General features: G+C 43.1%; 1 protein-coding gene across 2 annotated transcripts in view; it reads right to left on the minus strand.

Moving 5' to 3' along the window:
- Window positions 1–20793, minus strand: part of LOC122815922 (RNA helicase Mov10l1-like) — a 673308-nt gene that overhangs the window by 191666 nt on the left and 460849 nt on the right. For both annotated transcript variants that reach the window (XM_044088785.1, XM_044088784.1), the window contains one exon: window positions 11224–11364. In XM_044088785.1, the coding sequence (XP_043944720.1) occupies window positions 11224–11364 (141 nt within the window). The remainder of the gene's footprint in view (window positions 1–11223; window positions 11365–20793) is intronic.

Consider the following 20793-nt stretch of genomic DNA (forward strand, 5'->3'; position numbering starts at 1 on the left):
TGGGTTTGACATAGCTTTGTATGTTAGGCAGAGATCGCCTCTGAGTAGGCGATATGCGACGGAGTAAAGCTGGAGGTTTTTGAGACGGTCTGCTTAAGGCATCTGTTTGGGGCCAGTAATCCTCTTTGTGAGGTATTTTTGCGGCCTTTCCAGTTGTTGTTGATGTCTTGTGAGGTACATACCAAAAGGGGCGTTGTACTCTATAATGGGTCTAATGAGTGATGAGTAGAGGGGAACAATGACCTCTTTTTTTCTGGATGAGAAACCTTTTGTGATGAGGTGTGCCATGTCGAAGGATTTCCTGACCACTGTGGCGATGTGATTATCAAAGGACTGACTACTGTCCACCTGTGTCCCAAGGTCTCATCACACTTTCGGTGTTAAGTAGACTACCGCCTATGTGGCAGTTTCATGGGTTCAGAGTTTTTACCAAAGGGGATGACAATGCACTTTTTGGCATTGAGCTTCAGTCCATGTCTTTGACACCAGGCATATGTCTCAGTGAGGCCCTTTTGCAGGATGTCCACATCGTTAGGAGTTTCAATTATGGCTCCTAGTTTGCAGTCATCTGCGAATTTAGTTAGCCAAAGACCTTCTGTGTTAGCCTGCACTTCAAAGAAGTAGATACCAAACAGGAGAGGACCCAGGACTGAACCCTGTGGTACTCCACTTGTCACTGGTCTGAAGTCTGATTTGGAGTCTGCTACTTTCACGGTGTGGGTTCTTTCAGTAAGCCAGTTGGCAACCCATCTTGTGACATAGGGATTTATACCTAGTTTAGTGAGTTTATCTATAATTCTAGAGTGGGGGATGGTGTTGAACGCCTTGGCACGATCTAGATAGGCTGTGTGAACCACCTTACCCTCATCTATGGCTTTGGTGACTACTTCAAAGAAGTTTATCAAGTTTAGGAGACATGATCTACCTTTTACAAACCCAAACTCTGTGGGGTCCAGAGTTTGGAGATCTCCAATGTCTTTGTTTATGAGTTCCATGATGGTACGTTCCATGGCCTTGCAGACAAGGCTAGCCAGGCTAATCGGGCGGTAGTTCCCAGGGTCTGTTGAGGCCCCCCCTTTGTGGAGTGGGATAACTGTCGCAGTGCGCCATTCAATGGGCACAAAGCCTGAGGTGAGGCTATGATTGAACATGTTACTTAGGTGGGGTGCCAGTTCATTCTGTAGTCCATGTAGAAGGCAGCCTGGGATGTTGCCAGGTCCCATGGATGCTGTGTTCTTGGCTTTGGAGAGTGAAGTTTTTACCTGTGCAGCCGTGATTACAGGAACTTTGCATTCTTCCGGTATAAAGATGGGCCCTTTAAGGGGTGAGAGGGGGGTTAAGTTAGCACTGAACCTATCTGCTAGGATGTTGGCAATATCAGTTGGTTTTGTATATTTAGTGTCATTGTGCTGTAACTCAGAGCAGATCTGAGTGTTGCCATTGAGATTTTTGACATAGCTATAGAATGGCTTTGTGGTTGTCTTTAGAATCAGTGGCAATTTTGTTTTCATAACTAGCTTTGGAGGATTTTATGAGGGATCTCAGCTTCTTACTGAGGCTGATCAGGGAGTTCCTCCAATCATGGGATTTTACTCTTTTTTGCAACAGTTTCTTTCTTCTGTTGTAGAGTTTGTTTATGGCAGAAGACCACCAGATTGGCTTCCTTTTTTTGGAGGATAGCATCTTGGTTCCATTAGAGATAGCACGATCCATGCACTCGTGTAAGTGCTTATAAAGTGCATTTATGTAGGATTCAGCAGTCGTACCTCTATTGTCCATCTGCATGGGTGTCGTGAAGTTTGCCACTTCTGTCTTAAGAAGTGTGAAGTTGGCTTTGGAGAAATTTTTTATGGTTGTTTTCCTATTGGGGGGTGGGAGCGGGATGTGGATGTCTAGGGTGATTAGCTTGTGGTCGGATCTGACCAACGAGGAGCTGACATCTGGTGTGGAACACCGGTCACCCATGTTGGTGATGACCAGGTCTAGGATATTGCTTCCCCTGGTGGGGGTGTGGATAAGTTGATCCAAAGCATTGTAATTGATGATTTCCAGAAAACGTTGAGCAAAAGAGGTGGTACACGAGTAGTTTTCCCAGTTAATGGTAGGGTAGTTGAAATCACCCATTATTAGAGTGCTGGGTTGTATCTTAATATTTTCCAGTGTATCAAGAAAAGAGGAGTGGGAATCCTGGGGCATGGTGGGGGGGGGTCTGTAGCAAGCTGCAATCTGGACTGCGGTTTTGCCCAGAGTTAGTTGAACTTGGATAATCTTGGATGCATTATGCTGAGCAACTAGCTTGGAGGTGTGGTATCCTTAATGAATATGGACACGCCTCCACCTTTAGTGTTTCGGTCCGGGTTTGGTGGCCGAAAGGTGTGGTATGAATTATAGCCAGGTAATGCAGGGGTGCTCTCTGGAGCTTTGAACCAGGTCTCTGTCACTGCACAGATGTCAATGTTCTCCATTTTAAGGAGTGCCTCGAGTGAGTGCATTTTGATGTTTAGACGTCTAGCATTGAGTAGCATTACCCTCAGATTTTGCTTACTTGTACTTGTTACGGTGGTGAATTTGTCATTTGAACCTTGCCTAAAAAAGGCACTATAGGGGTGGCAAGAGCCTTTGCCAGTATCCGGAATCCCAAGGGCGACAGGTGCAGGCCATCTCTGGCAAAGCAGCGTGGTCTGTAGATCATGTCATCCCAGGCAGACAGATACTGGATTCCCTTAGAATGACACCAGAAGCTTAGCCAGTTGTTAAAGTCAATCATTTTGTCCTTGTACTGTGGTGTAATTCTGGGTGATGGCAGGATGCTACTCAGGGCTAGGGTCATACCAGCCTGGGCTACAAGATCAGAGAGCTCCTCCATGTCTCTTTTCATGTAGTCCAGGGAGGTACGTCTCAGGTCATTCACACCAACATGGACAATGACAGAGTCATATTTGTACTTGTTGGGGAGTGACCTGAGTGTGTGCGTTATGTGGCGGATCCTGGCACCTGACAGGCAGCTGACAGTAACTTTTTCCTTGTTTAGCCTGGTGAGTGGAACATCAGTGTGCTTGACTATAGAGTCACCTATGACTAGAGTGTTGGGTATGTTATGCCTTATGGGCTGTAGTTGAGTGGCACACTGAGTATGTCGGCTATGTGTCATTTGGGTTGTGTTGGGGGGTGGAGGTTGCTTGCATTTCTGCTTTGGAGGTCTCTGTTGTTTGGGCAGATTTGTACTGAGAGCCTCTGCGAATGTAGGTGTGTGTTTTGTGGTTCTGTGTGTGTGTTTTGGTGGTGTAGGTTTTGAGGGACTATGTGATGAGTGTGGTGCGGTGCAAGTGTTTACCCTTCTCCTCTTGAATGTCTAGGCCAGTCTTTGGTGAAGAGAGCTTTGCTTCCAGTTTGGCTATATAAGTGCATCTCTCACAGGTCGTAGTGTTGGGTGGTAGGAGGAGAGGGTTGTCTGTGTACATGAGGCAACTGCTGCATTGTCCCAAGATGCCCAGATTCATCAGGTAGACAGGAGAAAACACCGGGAGCTGACCTTTAGACATGCCTGAATAGGTGCTTATTTATTAAGTACTAAAAACTGTTTTCCTCTAGACAAGTGAGGAAAGTTGAGTGCTGTAGTAATTTGTAACTTTAGTGCTTACAATGAGCTCTGAACAAGTGCTGAGATCAAAGAAACAGATGAGTGCTAAAACTAAAAAGCTGGCTAGTTGCAAGGGAAATTTTGAAAAACAGACTTTATGGCACCAGGAACAGTTTAACCCCAGTTAAGTGGTGGGGGTGGGGTGGGGTGGGGGGATTAGGAGCTCACTAACAGTCCTGGACACAGCAAATCCGTATCTGACCTGCCACAGGAAGGGGGGAAGCAAGCTTAGAATTTTTTTTTTCCAGTAAAATGGAAATGGAGAAAGCTGGAACAAAAGTTAATTCAACGTTAAGAATCTGAGTGGGTTGGCCTTCACAAATGTTCTCTATTAGATTGAGTGAACTAATGACACTAGACTGGGAGGAGTGTCACAGATCAAATATACAGTATGGGCGGGCAACTGCAAAGCCACCAAGTATAAGAACACACACTAGGCAGGGTGGGTGGGAAAAATTACAGTTCTTAGCTGTAGCCACTAAATGAAAGTTTTAAACAGATCAAGGAGCAGACTCGAGAATGCTTTTAACTGTAACAGACAAAAATGCACAGAAAAGTTCGGATAGAGCACTCACAAACAGAAAATACAACTCTCAGTATGAAAAAACAGTTTACAGTTAAGTAATGTTAAAACAGTATAAAACAGTACATAAATGCAGTGAAACAAAAAAGCTTTATAACAGTGCAAAAATATAGTAGATCAACTGTATAGCACAATTATAAGCATTTCAGAAGTGCAGTTCAGTGAAATAAGTGTAAGAAATAACTTAACCTGCTCTTGGAATCTTAAGGAATTTCCACTTATGCAATGCAATCCAGAGCCTGACAATACAAGCAGAACCTTTATAAGACACAGGGTTTATATAGCAGTAAGAATGGAGGAGTTGGAAGATCAGATTACTACTCAGCCCCTGCTATTACCCAATCACTCGTACTACAGAAGGTCAGGAGGCCTTGTTACTCACAGTAATAATGAAGACAATCAGCAGAAAATGGCTGCCAGAAACACAGGAAACTCAACCAAAACTACCAGACTAGACAACAGGCCTCTATCATGATTATGCCAGCTGAGCAGAACATAGAAACCTCACTTTAAAAGCATAGAAAGAACACCCACAAAGAGAAAATAAAAGTCTCAGTATGAAAAAGCAGTTTACAATTTAGTAATTTAAATAAAAAAAGCAATTATAGTAATGCACACTATTACAGTTCCTAGCTGTAGCCACTAAATGAAAGTTTTAAACAGATCAAGGAGCAGACTCAAGAATGCTTTTAACTAAGACAAAAATGCACAGAAAAGTTCGGATAGAGCACTCACAAACATAAAATACAACTCTCAGTATGAAAAAGCAGTTTACAGTTAACTAATGTTAAAACAGTATAAAACAGTACATAAATGCAGTGAAACAATAAAAAAAGCTTTATAACAGTGCAAAAATATAGTAGATCAACTGTATAGCACAATTATAAGCGTTTCAGAAGTGCAGTTCAGTGAAATAAGTATAAGAAATAACTTAGCCTGTTCTTGGAATCTTAAGGAATTTCCACTTATGCAATGCAATCCAGAACCTGACAATAAGTAAGGTTTCATCATGTTAGCATGGTACAATTTGTGCTCCTGCCGTCTGCCTAGCAGTTCCACCATGTAGTTAACATCACTTTCCTTTCTTACCACCTTGTACGGTCTCTTCCAAGCTGCTTGCAGCTTGTTGTGCCTAACAGGAATGAGGACCATCACCTGCTGCCCCACAGCATGCTCTCTAGCTCGTGCATTCATGTCATACCACACCTTTTTCTGTTGTTGGGCTTCTGCCAGGTTCTCCTGGGCCAAACCCATGAGTTCCCTGAGCCTTGTCGTGAGGTTTAGGACATATGCCACAACAGACTCCTTGTGAGATTCGCACTCACCTTCCCGCTCATCTCAAATTAAATCTAGAGGTCCCCTCACCCTATGCCCATACAGCAACTCAAAGGGTGAAAAACCTGTGAATTCCTGGGGAACCTCTTTGTAAGCAAACAGATGGGGCAAATATTTGTCCCACTCCCTCTTAAACTGATCTGCAAATGCCCGTAGCATGGACTTGATTGTAGAGTTTAACCTCTCAACAAAACCATTAGTCTGGGGATGGTGGGGGGTGGTCTTCATGTGGTTCACCCCACAGGACTTTCATGTCAGACCTGCTGGCTTGTCTGTGGAATTGGCACCTCGGTCAGTCAGCATTTCTTTTGGGAAACCTACCCTGCCGAAAATCACTAACAAAGCATTTGCCACCTTATCTGCCTCAATGGAGGGCAATGCCATTGCTTCAGGGTATCGTGTAGCATAATCCTCTACCAGTAGGATATACTTTTTCATTGTGGAACTTGGGGTACTGAGAGGACCCACAATATCCATAGCTACCCTCTGAAATGGCTCCTCAATCACAGGCAAATGCATCAAAGGAGCTCTCACCTTGTCTACCTTTTGGCACTGCTCACAGGTCCTACAGTACTCTGTTACATCGCTGGAAATTCCAGGCCAATAGAAGTTCTGCATAATCCACCTCTTTGTACGTTTTATGCTATGACCTGCAAAGGGAATATCATGGGCTATGGCTAGAAGCGCCAGACGGTAGGCTCTAGGCACTACCAACTGCTGTACTCTCTCACCTTCTAGCCCTCCCTCAGGGGTTCACTCTCTGTACAGTAACACTTTGTCCCAGTATACAGATTCCCTCTTTCCTTGAGAATCAGATGCCTTCCTAGCTACCTGCCTCAGGCCTTGCAATGTAGGGTCTGAGAGCTGAGCCTGTCTCAACTCTCTCCTTGTAACCCTTCCATAGGGAGTCTGGCATCCTCTGACAGTGGTGCCTCACTGTCAGCCTGGGTACTACTACTCACCTCTACTTTTGCAGTCACTCTGTCCAAGGGAACATCAGTACCCACAAGCAGCTGTGGCTCACCTTCAGTCTCACAGCTACAAAGCAGCTCCCTTCCTGAAGAAACCACCTCACCAGTCCTGGCTGCAAATGTGCAGATTGTCTGGGTCTCCTCCAGGCTACCAGACCCATATGCTTGTCTCAAAGCCTGACTGCGTGTAACTGCACAAACACAGGGTACTGCACTATCAAAATCATTCCCTATCAGGGCATCTGCAGGTATATCCTCAAACACACCTACTTGCTGGCTTCCTTTTCCACCCTCCCAGTCAAGGTGAACCCTAGGAAAAGGTATTTGGAATGGGATTTCTCCTAAAGCTATTACTGGAGTAGTATGCCCAGGCAAGTAGTGCTCCTCTGTAACCATTGCAGGCTTTACAATGGTTATATCAGAGGCTGTGTCTTTCTTGGCAATGGCCTCTTTGCCATTCACGTCAATAGGATATAGCCTCTCGTGGTAGTTTGGTACTCTTGTTGTCCCAAGACAGCATACTATTGGCATTTTGTCTTTTCCACTTACTGGTTCCCTCACCTTTGGTTCCCCACCTTGTCTACGTGAACAATCTGTATGTTACATAGCCCCACTGGATACATTCAAAACATTTAACCCTAGCTCTTGGACATGTACCTGGACAAGTGGCTTCCCCTGCTACTGGCAGATTCTGTTGGGGCAGTCTGTGCTGCCCACCATGGTTTCCTTTAGACCCATGAGCAGTACTGGGAGTCCCCTTCCTGTGCAGGGCTGCCCTGCTTGCCAGGTATAGGCCTCCCTTCGTTCCGCAACTCATCTGAAGTAGCACACCATCAATCAGCTAACCAGATCCTCATGTCCTCAGGCAAAGTGCTAAGGGCTTGTTCCCTCATCAAAAGGTCTGCCAGCCCTTCAAAAGTGGTGACCTGACATCCACTCACCCAGCTATGAAAATAAGTGCTCAGTTCAGCAACATATTGACATACATTTTAATCTGCCTTGTGTCTATGCTCACGAAACATTTTCCTATACATTTCAGGTGTTAGTTTAAAACATTCTAAAAGACATTTTTTACAGCAGTATAATCAAAACAGAATCGGGCATTTTTGCTATACAAGTTGCAGCTTTCCCAAGGAGTAAGGGGGTCAAGAACCGTACCCAGAGCCTTTGGTCAACACTATATTGTTTGCATACCCTCTCAAACATATGAATGAAACTATCAAAATTATCCCTCTCTTAAAATTGCAGAAGAATTTTACTGACCTTTTGTGCTTCTGGGGTCCAGTTACTCCCTTCCCCACTACCTCCATGACTCTGGTGAAGAGTCAGCATTTCCCTTTCATGCTTCCTCTGACGCTCCTTTTCTTTGGCTTCTATCTCCAAATGCCTGGCCTCCAACTCAAGTCTCTTTAGCTCCAGCTGGATTTTTTAAGTCCACTGCAGAAAGGTTGAGCTGTCCATTCTCCGAGGATATTGTATGTCCACTGTCAGCCTGATTGTCCTCCTGGATGCTGTTTTCTGATGCAACTGTAACCAAGGCTGCAATCAGGTCTGCCTTAGTCAGGTTTCCATGCACCAGTCCCCTAGCCTGGCACATCTCCACCAGCTGGCTCCTTGTCAGCTTTCCATACTCCTCTGCTGACATGCTGCTGCCTGCTCACCCTAACTAAGCTAACAAAAGAAATAAAACAATTGTGATCTGAACTCTGAGTATTTACTGTGTGGCTGATTTGGACTACAAAACACCTTCAGAGATCACTGTATATAAGCTACAGGATTCACTCTACCCACACCACTACAAGCCAATTAGTATGTGAAGTGGATCCCACCACTGCAAACCACAACGTGATGGCCGTGCCCTGGCCCAGCAATCAAGGAGCCTCAATCCTCAACACAAACACCAGGGAGGGCATCTCATATAGGAGAAATGATAACAAATACACACAGTAAAGTACAAATTCCCTTATGTGCACACAGAAATCACAGTCAGTCTGGGGCTGGTTGCTCCCCAGGTCCTCAATAAGACTCCCCACTGGCACAGCTATAGGGTCTAAATCTCAGCCTAGCCGGCAAGCTAACCTCCAGTAATCTCTCTGTCCCACCAGTGCTTTGTGTCCCTGCCCAGGTAGCTGACACACCACACACACTTTGAGATAAGTATTTATACAACTTCCTAGACACTCCTGGGAAAGGCTGACACAGACTCTCCAGCTGTGCCCCTTTACCCAGAATATACGGTAGCAATTACTGCCATCACCAGCTAATACTTATCAGCTACCCAAAGGCCCTTAAAAGGGTGTCCAATTATTACTCTGCAATATTATTATCCAATTGGTAAGTGTGACTAATCAGTCTAAGGCTTATTAGAGTGGCCTTGTACAATAAACTCTATAAATATGCAATGTAATCTAGAGCGTAACTTGTCTCTATACAAACTAGCCACAGGTAAAAGGTTTAAAAATATTTAATAATTAAAAACACAAGACAATACTACTACACCACAGTGATATCCAAGAGTTCAGAGATCACACAGAAACTTAAAACAATACAGTAGGAAAGTTCTGATATAACAGAAAAACACTTGTCTAATCTTCATAGTCCTAGCTATTTCTACAAGAAAACATACTTCTAAAGTAACTTACTTTCATACAGCAAGGCTGGATATCACGACAGAATGCTTACAGTCTCTCTCTCTCAGCAATAGTTTAAAATCACTAACATTTCTGATGGGCCCTCCCAGATTGCATAATTTTGACACTTGGGTTTTCCAGTATACACATTACATCATTTCAACACTTAGCCTGGAGTTCCCAGGCCAACAGGCTACATTATTTAACAATCTAACATCTGCTCAGGAAACTACAACAATAAAAGACATTTCACATGTTACACTCTAGTAATTATTCCTTAAGTTAAAACAATAGAAATAATGTGTTCAGCTAGCCTATTCGGCACCACTATCTAGGTCAAAGGGTATACAAGACACAACTTTAACTTCAAAAGAACAGATGTGAAATGCTTGGCTTAGTTTTCCTTACAGCACATGGCAATGTTGCTACAATCTTGAAGTTCAACATTTTACAGTGTTTCCTTTCATTTAACAAACAAGCCTGTATTTTACGTTTATATTTACAAATGATAGAATTATGTATCAAATTCTATTTGACTAGGCTGGCAGCCTTCACCTCTTCTCTACCAGTCTTCACACTGTATATAAGAACTGTATTAATTCAGTTATGTGAGAGGTATTATGTAGAAACTTAGGTTTTGAGGTAACTGGAAAATGGAAAGTCACCATCATTCATATCGTTAATGAAGAAAAACTTTGTAAATATATGCTACAAACTGACAGAAGAGTATGTGTTATAAAAATAAGTTATTTGTACCTGTGCTGAAATAGCTGCAAAATATATTTCTTTATCAGTATGCAAATTGGAAGGCTTGGTGCTTTAAAAAAAACTACAGTTGCAGTCATGCAAAACTCTGTGTCTGATTCAGCAGTAAACAGCCAGCTAGACTTTGTGTCTTAAGAAGACTAAGTCCAGGCCAGCAAATTCCAGCACAGCATAGAAGCAGCACATAAACAAAATATATTTTTCAATCCCCTTTGGGAAAAATCCAGTTTCCATGAACTACCACATTGATGGTAGTCCACTGAACACAGAAGGCATTAGAGATCTGGAAACACATGTTGACAGCAACCTCATTTGACCACCACACTGCCACTGTGGTCAGAAAGTCCTTCTATGTGGCACATCTCATTACTAAGGGCTTTGCATCCAGGAAGAAAGAGGTCATCGTCTCCCTCTACTCTTCCCTCATTAGGCCAATCATCGAGTATAATGCACCATTTGGCATGTACCTCACTAGACACCTGCAACAACTGGAGAGGCTGCAAAAGTACCTTGCAAAGAGGATCCTAGGCCTTAAACACTTGTTCTATATAAACAGACTAAAAAAACTCCAACTATTCTCTTTCTCATATTGCCTACTTCGAGGAGATCTCTGCTTGACTTAAAAAGCCATGTCTGACCCAGCCCTAATAGAAATGCTGCATCTAAAGAAATCCCAATCCCTCCGCACCACATGCACCAGAGACCTCAGCCTCATTACCACAATCAACAGAACGTGCTGGAGGGACAGGTTCATAACTCAGAGATTGCCCATGCTATGGAATAGACTTCCCATACATGTCAAACAGACCACCTCATTGGCCCTCTTCAAGAGAAATCTTGATAAGTGAATGGGAAATAGAAAATTCACCCCTGGGATCACTCCAGTGGCTCTACTCGACAGAGGCACTGGAAACTAAGGTCAGGTGGCACAATGTCAGGGTAATCCTATGGGCTAGGCTTGTAAAGTCTCCAGGGCCATTAGCCTAGTACACACCTATAAACCTAAGTAGCTATGCCCCAAGCAGAGGAGTCAAAGAATTTCTCTCTAAAGAATCACGGTCTTTTAGTTAAACGTACTATATTGCAAATGGTCTTTCCAAACTGTCAAAGGACACAGCACTGAGCATGCCATTGTATATACAGCTTAAGTAAAGCAGTGCATTTAAATCAGTACTAAATGATGACAGTGTAATAATACACACCACGCCCATCACCTAAAAAAGAAATCAGATGTTCAGTATTTGGAAAACCAATAAGCAGTACATGGCCAATGCAAATATGGGTATGCTGGGTACTTACTTTTATAAGGATATGAGGATTCCCCACCATGATAAGCAATGCCTTTGGTCTAGTAACTGCTACATTAAATCGCTTCGGATTGGAAAGAAACCCTACAACATAGCGAGCATCTTCATTTAAATGGTCTTCACTTGAGCGTACCTAAAATTTATAGAAAATTACTGCAGCACAGGAAACGTACAAAACTGACTGAACTACATCTACTGTTAAAACTTGTGTTGTTTCTGCAATATTAACACAGTCATGCAGAGATCACTCTCCCAGTTACTCAGTACAGCAAAAGTGCACACAGTATCTGGACCACATATCCATGCAACAGATTAGAACCTTTGAATACTTAATGCAAACTGTTCGGATGTGTAACAAAGGAACGAATTTTCAAAGATGAATCATTCCATCAGAATACAACTAAAATACAAATACTCACCCTATCAGTAAACCTGTGGCATAAACACATACAAATACTGCCTCCACTAGCTTTATTTAAAAGGCTGGGGGAGGGCGGGTAGATACGCTTGAGGATGGACCTGGGCCACCTAGAGCTATATTTACAACCAGGATATCATTTTTGTATATGGGATGAAGCAGTTCATCATCTTCAATATTAGCAGGGACACAGCCAGAGTGACACCCTTAGAGCATTTTATGCAATATGGCGGCCAAAAGCAGGCCCTTGACCTGGACATCACATCTTGTAGTATTTTGTGAAGCTATGTACAGAAGTCCAAGTCGCAGCTACACAAATTTCTTCCAAAGATGGGTTACTGAAAAATACAGCCATTGCTTGAGGAATGGTTTGTAAAAGAGGATGCCAGACATTTGCTGTATTTTTCATAACCATTTAATATACTCTGTAAGCCACCTGGGAAAGTGTAACCTTAAGCGGCCCTGGAACCGCATTTACTTCTAGTGTATGATAAATAATGATAACAGCTGGTCTTGTTAGACTGACTGTTTTGTCAGGGTAAAATCACAGCTGTTTATGCAAATCAAAACAAAACTCTCTATTAGAACTGCCTAGGGAAGGACAGATGTTAATATTTATTTACTGACATTTAATCAACAGAAAAGCCCATTTTCAGTGGAGGCCTAGGGAGAAGAGCTCCAAAGTATTACAAAAACATTTTAACAGCAATAATTTAGCAATTTTCAAAAATAATACAAAAATATCCACAGCTTAAATAATTTAACACCTTTATTAATTTAAGTATCAGTCCAACATCAACTAAATTGTGCAGTCCCTTGCTTTCCCTTAAACCTCACTCCTCCTCCAGAACATTATTCTGGATTCTTGCATTCATTGTTTGAATCTAATTGAGTTCTGACTGAGTGTGCTACTGAAACAACTCAAAACATAAATTGATAAGTATATTTTTTGGCACTTCTTTCCAAAGTTCTACAGTATCCTAATTGCTTTTGCTTGATTGATTTAGATCTATAATACTTGCTGGCTTCTGATCTGTGTTGAAAGTGTTATTTTTCCCCCACCCTTAATCCTGCTCTGTTAAATACTGGCCAAACAACTTGTTCATAGGTTAGTACTAGGCTAACTGCCCTTGCGAGCCATTTTAAGCCTAGCCAATTATCCCTTGTGAGACTCAAACCCTGCACCTTGTGTTTGTAAGGCAAACACCTTAACCATTAGGCCACCCTCCCAACCCTAAAAATAGATGTCATAGGTTAATATTAAGCTAACTGCCCTTGCGAGCCATTTTAAGCCTAGCCAATTATCTCTTGTGAGACTCAAACTCTGCACCTTGTGTTTGTAAAGCAAACACCTTAACCATTAGGCCACCCTCCCATGAGTTTTATCTGATTGTCTCAAGGCTTGCTAGTATAATTAAGATTCCCTGTCAGTTACCTCTGCATTCATTGCTTGAATCTAATTGAGTTTTGACAGAGTGATACTGAAACAACTCAAAATATAAATTGATAAGTATATTTTTTGGCACTTCTTTCCAAAGTTCTACAGTATCCTAATTGCTTTTGCTTGATTGATTTAGATCTGTATTTGCTGGCTTCTGATCTGTGTTGAGTTATTTTTCTGAGTTGATTTTCCCCCCACCCTGCCCTCCGTATTGGTGTTTTCTTTTTATACTTGGTGGCTTTGCAAATGCCTGCCCCTACTGTATATTTGATCTGTGACACTCCTCCCAGTCTAGTGTCTTTAGCTCAATCACCTAATACAGAGAGAAGAAAAGAGAAGAAAAAAAAGTTAGCACTTTATTCATCTGCTTTTACTGTGTTTGTGTTTCTTCCTACTTTATTACGTATTTTGCTCTTGCTGCCTGTTCTTAAAAGTACTTAATAGCATTTATTACTGCTGGTTAGTAGCCAATTAAATTGCAACTGTTATTCTAAGCCTTTGGATTACGCACTTGGGCTTCAGACCAGTTGTTTCACATTAGCAAGGTATGCGGTCTGCACTGTTGTGGCAGGACAGGTAGCTTACATCCTTCTGAGTTGGGAGTTGCTGATTGAAGGCTTAGTGTCTGTTATTCTAAAAGTGTATTAGTTCTGGTTTAAGCACTTGGGCTTTGGGCCAGTTATTTTACATTCAGAAGGTGTGGTCTGCACTCTTGTGGGAGGCTGGATTCTGCCCTTCTGAGCTGGGAATTTCTGGTCACAGGCTTATTGTGACTGCTTATTTGAACCATTTCTTTCATAGGATGGTACTAGGCTATCAGCCCTAGGGCCTATACAAGCCTAGCCATAACAATTCTCTGGCTATTTCTTCCCACACTATTTACTTCCCTGGACCCCTGTCTAGCAGGGCGACTGACGTGATCCCCAGAGTGAATTTCCTTTCTCCCATCCAATCGTCAAGGTTCCTTTTGAAGAGGGCCAAAGAGGCACTCTGCTTGACATGTATGGGCAATCTATTCCAGAGACTGGGGAGTCTCTGGGTCAGGAACCTATCCCTCCAGCATGTTTAGTTTATTGTGATGACAAGGTTTAGATCCCTGGAGCATGTGGCTCTGAGGGATTAGGATTTCTTTAAGTGTAGCATGTCCAACAGCTCTGGGTTTGACATGGCCTTGTATGTTAAGCAGAGATCGCCTCTGAGTAGACGATATGCGACAAAGTATAGCTGGAGTTTTTTAAGGCAGTCAGCGTAGGGCATCTGCTTTAGGCCTGTGATTCTTTTAGTGAGGTATTTCTGCGGCCTTCCCAGTTGTTGCAGATGTCTTGAGAGGTACATACCAAACGGGGTGTTGTATTCTATAATGGGTCTAATGAGGGATGAGTACAGTGGGACAATGACATCCTTTTTTTCTGGATGAAAAGCCCTTAGTGATGAGTTGTGCCACATAGAAGGATTTCCTGACTGTTGTGGCGATGTGGTTATCGAAGGTGAGACCAGTGTCCCTACGTCTCTTATCACACTTTCGGTGTTTAGTGTACTGCCACCTATATGGCAATTCATGGGTACTTGTTTTTTTCCCAAAGGGGATAACTATACATTTCTTGGTATTGAGCTTGAGCCCATGGCTCTGGCACCAAGCATCTGTTTCTGTAAGGCCCTTTTGCAGAGTATCCACATCATTTGGGGATTCAATAATAGCTCCCATTTTGCAGTCATCTGCGAACTTTGTTAGCCAGAGTCCCTTAGTGTTGGCCTGTACTTCAGAGAAGTAGATGCCAAACGAGCGGTCCCAGGACTAAACCCTGAGGTACTCCACTTGTCTGGAGCTGGATTTGGAGTCAGCTACTTTTACAGTGTGGGTTCTATCAGTAAGCCAGTTCACAATCCATTGGGTGATGTAGGGATTAATGCCCAGCTTAGTAAGTTTATCTATGATTCCACAGTGGGGGCTGGTGTCAATGGCCTTGGCAAGGTCTAGATAGGCTGTGTGAACCACCTTACCCTTGTCCATGGCTCTGGAGACTGATTTGAAGAAGTCAATCAGGTTCAGGAGACAAGATCGGCCCTTCATGAACCCAAACTGGGTGGGGTCCAGTGTTTGAAGGTTGCCAATGTCTTTGTTTATAAGTTCCATGATAATACGCTCCATGGCCTTGCAGATAAGGCTAGTCAGACTGATGAGACGGTAGTTTCTGGGATCCAAGGTGGATTCCCCCTTGTGGAGTGGGATAACTGTAGTGCTGCGCCACTCAGTGGGCACAAAACCTGAGGTGAGGCTATGATTAAACATGACCCTTAGGTGAGGTGCCACTTCATATTGTAGTTCATGTAGTACACAGCCCCGGATGTCTTGGACCAATGGATGCTGTATTCTTAGCTTTGGAGAGTGCATTTTTTACCTGTGTGGCCATTACTGGAATTTGGCAATCTTTCGGGATTGAGCTGGGGCATTCGGCGGGTGAAGTTGGCACTGAACTGATCTGCCAGGATATTGGCAATATCCTTGGGATCAGTGTATTTAATGCCATTCTGTTGTAACTCAAAGCAGATCTGAGCATTGCCATTTAGATTCTTGACATAGCTATAGAATGCCTTGTGGTTGTCTTTGGAATCTTTGGCAATTTTATTTGAACTAGCTCTGGAGGATTTTATGAGGGATCTCAGCTTCTTACTGAGGCTGGTAAGGGAGTTTTTTGCATCCTGGGATTTTCCTCTTTTCTGCAACAGTTTCTTCCTTTTGTTGTAAAGTTTGTTTATGGCAGGGGACCACCAGATTGGCTTCCTTTTTTTGGATGAGAGCATCTTGGTTCTGTTTGGGATGGCACGATTCATGCATGAGTGAATGTGCTCGTACAGTGCCTTAGTGTAGGATTCAGCAGTTGAACTTTTAGTTCCCGTCTGCATGGGTGTCATGAAGTTTGTCACTTCTGACTTGAGTAGCATGAAGTTGGCTTTTGAGAAGTTTTTTTATGGTGGTTTCCTTACTGGGGGGTGGGGGTGGCATGTGGATGTTAAGGGTGATTAGCTTATGGTCAAACTTGACTAACGAGGGGGTGACCATAGGTGTGGAGCATCTATTTCTCATGTTTGTAATGACCAGATCCTTTCTGAAATTGGTGCACCTTGTTGCTGAAGCATAGACCAGATTCAGGCCTGCTGAATCTAGCTTTGTTTGTATAACTTGAGCACTGATCCAGGCCATCTTTTTTTTTGGAGAAGGTTCCCCTGCACCCTAGCATACATATATATATATATATATATATATATATATATATATATATATATATATATATATATATATATATATATATATATATATATATATACGTATACATTTTTACACTTTATTCATCTGCTTTTACTGTATTTGTGTTTCTTACGACTTTATTACTAGGGGCATTGACTACAACTCTGACCTGAGATATAGAACAATAAGTATCCTTTTCTGTGCATTTAAAGTGATTTTTTTGATTGTATCTGCTTTATTTTCTAAAAAAAAAAAAAAAAAAAAAAAAAAAAAAAAAATTATACTTGTTTCCCGCCTTTATAGCTAGTATAGTACAGTTTTCAGGTTAAGTGCTGAATTCAGGGCTGTGTTACAAATCTCTGTGTTTGTCCATACCTTACTTGGAAAGAAGGAAGTTTCTCTGTTCACCTGTGAGAGAGGGTAGCTTTGAGCAGCTTATCTGTCCCTGGAGGAGTAGTTTCAGCCCAGAAATTAGTAGTTTATTGGCCATTTTGGGCTAATTTCTATCACTTTAATTTCCCTGCTATAAAAACCGCATTTGCCCGGTTTTGCACACCAGGCAGTGCTGGTTAGCTAGGGTATAACTATTCCCGGCTCCACAAAGTCTCACCTTCAATTTTTCCCTTGGAACTAGACAAACTTTCAACTTAAGCACTCAAGCCATTCATTTCTTAGCCCGGCACTTGCTCAAAACTCATAGAAAGCACTTATAAACCCTAGCACTAGAGCCTCCTATACTGTACAGGATGATAAGGCTCTCTATTAAACCTTACCAGCCATTCAGTAGAACAGTTCACTGTACCTATCCAGGCATGTTCAAAGGGCAGTTTCAGGCGTACTCTCAACTCCAACTGGTGAATATGAGCATTTTGAGGCAATGTTACAACTGCCTCATGTACACTAACAACCCTCTTCTCTTACCACCAAACACTAATACATGTGAGAGATACAATTATACAGTCAAACTGGAAGCTAAGCTCTCTCAACCCAAGGCTGGATCAGACAGTCAAGAGGAGAAAGGAAATACATGCATCACACCACCAGTCTCACATAGACGCATTAAACCAGCACCGGCAAAAAAACACACAAATACACGAAAACATACTCGGAGACTAAATAAAAATCTGCAAAAGCAACAGAGACCTCCAAAGCAGACATCCAAGCAACCTCCACCCCCCAACACAAATCATGAAACACATACTTCACAAAACCAGTGTGCCATGCAATCACAGTCCTTAAGGCAAAATAACATACCCAACATACTGGTAAAACGATTCTCGTGGTGTATCCTGATAGTGGTTTTATCCAGCCCATACCCAACATACTAGTAATAGGTGACTCTATAGTCAGGCACACTGACGTCCCACTCACTAGGCTGAATAAGGAGAAAGTTACTGTTAGCTGCCTGTCGAGTGCCAGGATCCGCCACATAACACAAGCACTCAGGTCACTCCAGAACAAGTAGAAATACGACTTTGTCATTGTCCATGTTGGTGTGAATGACCTGAGCCATACCTCTCTAGACTACATGAAAAGAGACATGGAAGAGCTCTCTGATCTTGTAGCCCAGGCCAGTATGACCCTGACCCTGAGTAGCATCCAGCCTTCACCAAGAATGATACCACGGTATAAAGAAAAAAATGATCAAGTTCAACAACAGGCTAAGTTTCTGGTATCATTCAAAGGGGATCCAGTGTCTGTCTGCCTGGGATGAAATGCTCGACAAGCCACACTGCTTCGCTAGAGACGGCTTGCACCTGTCACCCTTAGGCTTTTGAATACTGGCCAAGGTTCTTGCCACCCCCATAGTGCCTTTTTTAGTCAAGGCTCAAAAGACAAACCCACCGCCATAAATAGCACAAGTAACAAAAAACTGAGAGCGATGCTACTCAATGCCAGAAGTCTAAACCTCAAAATGCACACACTCGAGGCACTCCTCAGTATGGAGAAAATCGATATATGTGCAGTAACAGAAACCTGGTTTAAGGCTCCAGACAGCACCCCAGCACTACCAGGCTACAACTCATACCATACATTTCAACCACAGAACCCGGACCGAAATACAAAAGGCGGGGGCGTATCCATATTCATCAAGGATACCCACACCTCCAGGTTAGTGGCACAGCACGATGCTTCAGAGATCATCCACGTGCATCTAACAATGGGAAAACTGCAGTTCAAATTGTAGCTTGCTTGTTTTAATGGAAGTATATTGTCTGATGAAGTCCTATGTGTAAGGACGAAAACGCATATTGGAAGTGTTGATGTAAGAGCGTTAACACATTATTTTGTCGAGCTGAGTACCTTGAGTGGATTTTAATTATTGTGGAATAAACTTTCTGATCGCAAACCAGCGTGCCCTGGCACTTTTTATTGGATTTACAGTTCTTTTTGGAGTGCTTACACTTTTTTTGGTGCTTGCTACAGATCACCCACCATGTCCCAAGACCCCCATTCCGCATTTCTGGAAACAACGGGAAATATAAAGGTCCTATAAAACACCCTACTATTGGGTGATTTCAATTACCCAAACATTAACTGGAAGAACTACTCAAGTACTAACTCCCTTGCCCAACATTTCCTAGAATTTATAAACTCAAACGCCCTGGGTCAAATGGTCAACACTCCCACCAGAGGTGACAACATATTGGACCTGGTCATCACCAACATGGGCGACCGGTGCTCCACACCAGAGGTCAACCCCTCGCTGGTTAGATCTGACCATAAACAAATCACTTTGGATATCCACATTCTGCCCCCACCCCCGGACAAGGAAACCACCGTGAAAAACTTTTCAAAAGCAAACTTCACGTTACTTAAGACCAAGGTGGAAAGTTTCAAAGCCCCCATGCTAAAAGATAACGTTGTCCAAGCTGCAAAATCCTTTACTAATGCATTCGACAGGCACCTACAAGAATGCATGGATCATGCTATCCCAAGCAAAACCAAGACTCACTCCTCCAAGAAAAGGAAACCAGTCTGGTGGACTCCTGCCATAAACAAGCTATACAATAGAAGGAGGAAACTAGTACAGAAAAGAGTAAAATCCCAAGAAGGGAAGACATCCCTGATCAGTATCAGCAAGAAACTGCGATCCCTCATAAAAATCATCCAAGGCAAGTTTCGAAAGAAAAATTGCCAAGGACTCCAAAGATAACCACAAGGCATTCTTTAGCTATGTCAAGAATCGAAGTGGCAATGCTCAGATCTGCTCTGAGTTAGTGCAGAATGGTACAAAATACACTGAAATGACCGATATTGCCAACATCCTGGCAGACAGGTTCAGCGCAAACTTCACGCCCCTGTCACCCCCAAAAAGGCCCATAACCATACCAGAAGAATGTAGAGCCCCTGAAATCACAGACATTCAGGTTAAAACAGCCCTCTCCAAAGCCAAAAACACAGCATCAGTGGGACCGGACGATGTCCCAGGCTGCATCCTACACGAGCTTAGACACGAACTAACCTCTCACCTAAACACACTGTTCAAACTCAGCCTCTCCACAGGTTACGTACCCATAGAGTGGTGCACAGCAACGGTTATTCCGCTCCACAAAGGTGGAGCCACAACAGACCCTGGGAACTATTGCCCTATAAGCCTGACTAGCTTGGTCTGCAAGGCTATGGAGCATATCATCATGGAACTCATTAACAGAGACATTGGGAATCTCCAAACACTGGACCATACCCAGTTCGGCTTTAAGGACAAATCATGCCTCCTAAACCTGGTGGTACACACAGCCTACACCTAGACCTCGCGCAAAGGCCTTCAACACCATTCCCCATTCTGGTATTATAGACAAGCTCATCAGCCTGAACATAAACCCCTACGTCACAATATGGGTTACCAAGTGGATCATGGACAGAACCCACATGGTAAGAGTTGCGGGAGCTAGGTCCAACTCTAAACCGGTTACAAGTGGCGGCCCCCCAGGGCTCAGTCCTAGGACCCCTCCTGTTCGGCATATACTTCTCAGAGGTACAGGCAAGCACAGGAGGACTATGGCTGATCAAGTTCGCCGATGACTGCAAACTAGGGGCATTAACTGACTCTTCGGCTGACACAGACATCTTCCAAAAGGATCTCACTGAGACGGATACCTAGTGTCAAAATCATGGCCTCAAGCTAAATACCAAAAAGTGCATAGTCATCCCCTTTGGAAAAGACAAACTACCACACAGGTGGTAGTCCCCTAAATACGGAAGATGTAATAAGGGATCTGGGGACCCAATTAGATAGCAATCTCTCCTTTGATAATCACATTGCCAAAGTGGTTAGAAAATCCTTCTACGTGGCCCACCTTATCACAAAAGGGTTCACATCCAGATCAAAAGAGGTCATTGCGCCCCTCTACTCCTCGCTCATCAGACCCATCATAGAGTACAATGCCTCATTTGGGATTTATCTTACAAAACACCTGCAACAGCTGGAAAGACCACAGAAGGACCTCACCAA

This window comes from Protopterus annectens, chromosome 11.part0 (assembly GCF_019279795.1).
Source record: "Protopterus annectens isolate FY-2018-M chromosome 11.part0, PAN1.0, whole genome shotgun sequence".
NCBI classification, from domain to species: domain Eukaryota; kingdom Metazoa; phylum Chordata; order Ceratodontiformes; family Protopteridae; genus Protopterus; species Protopterus annectens.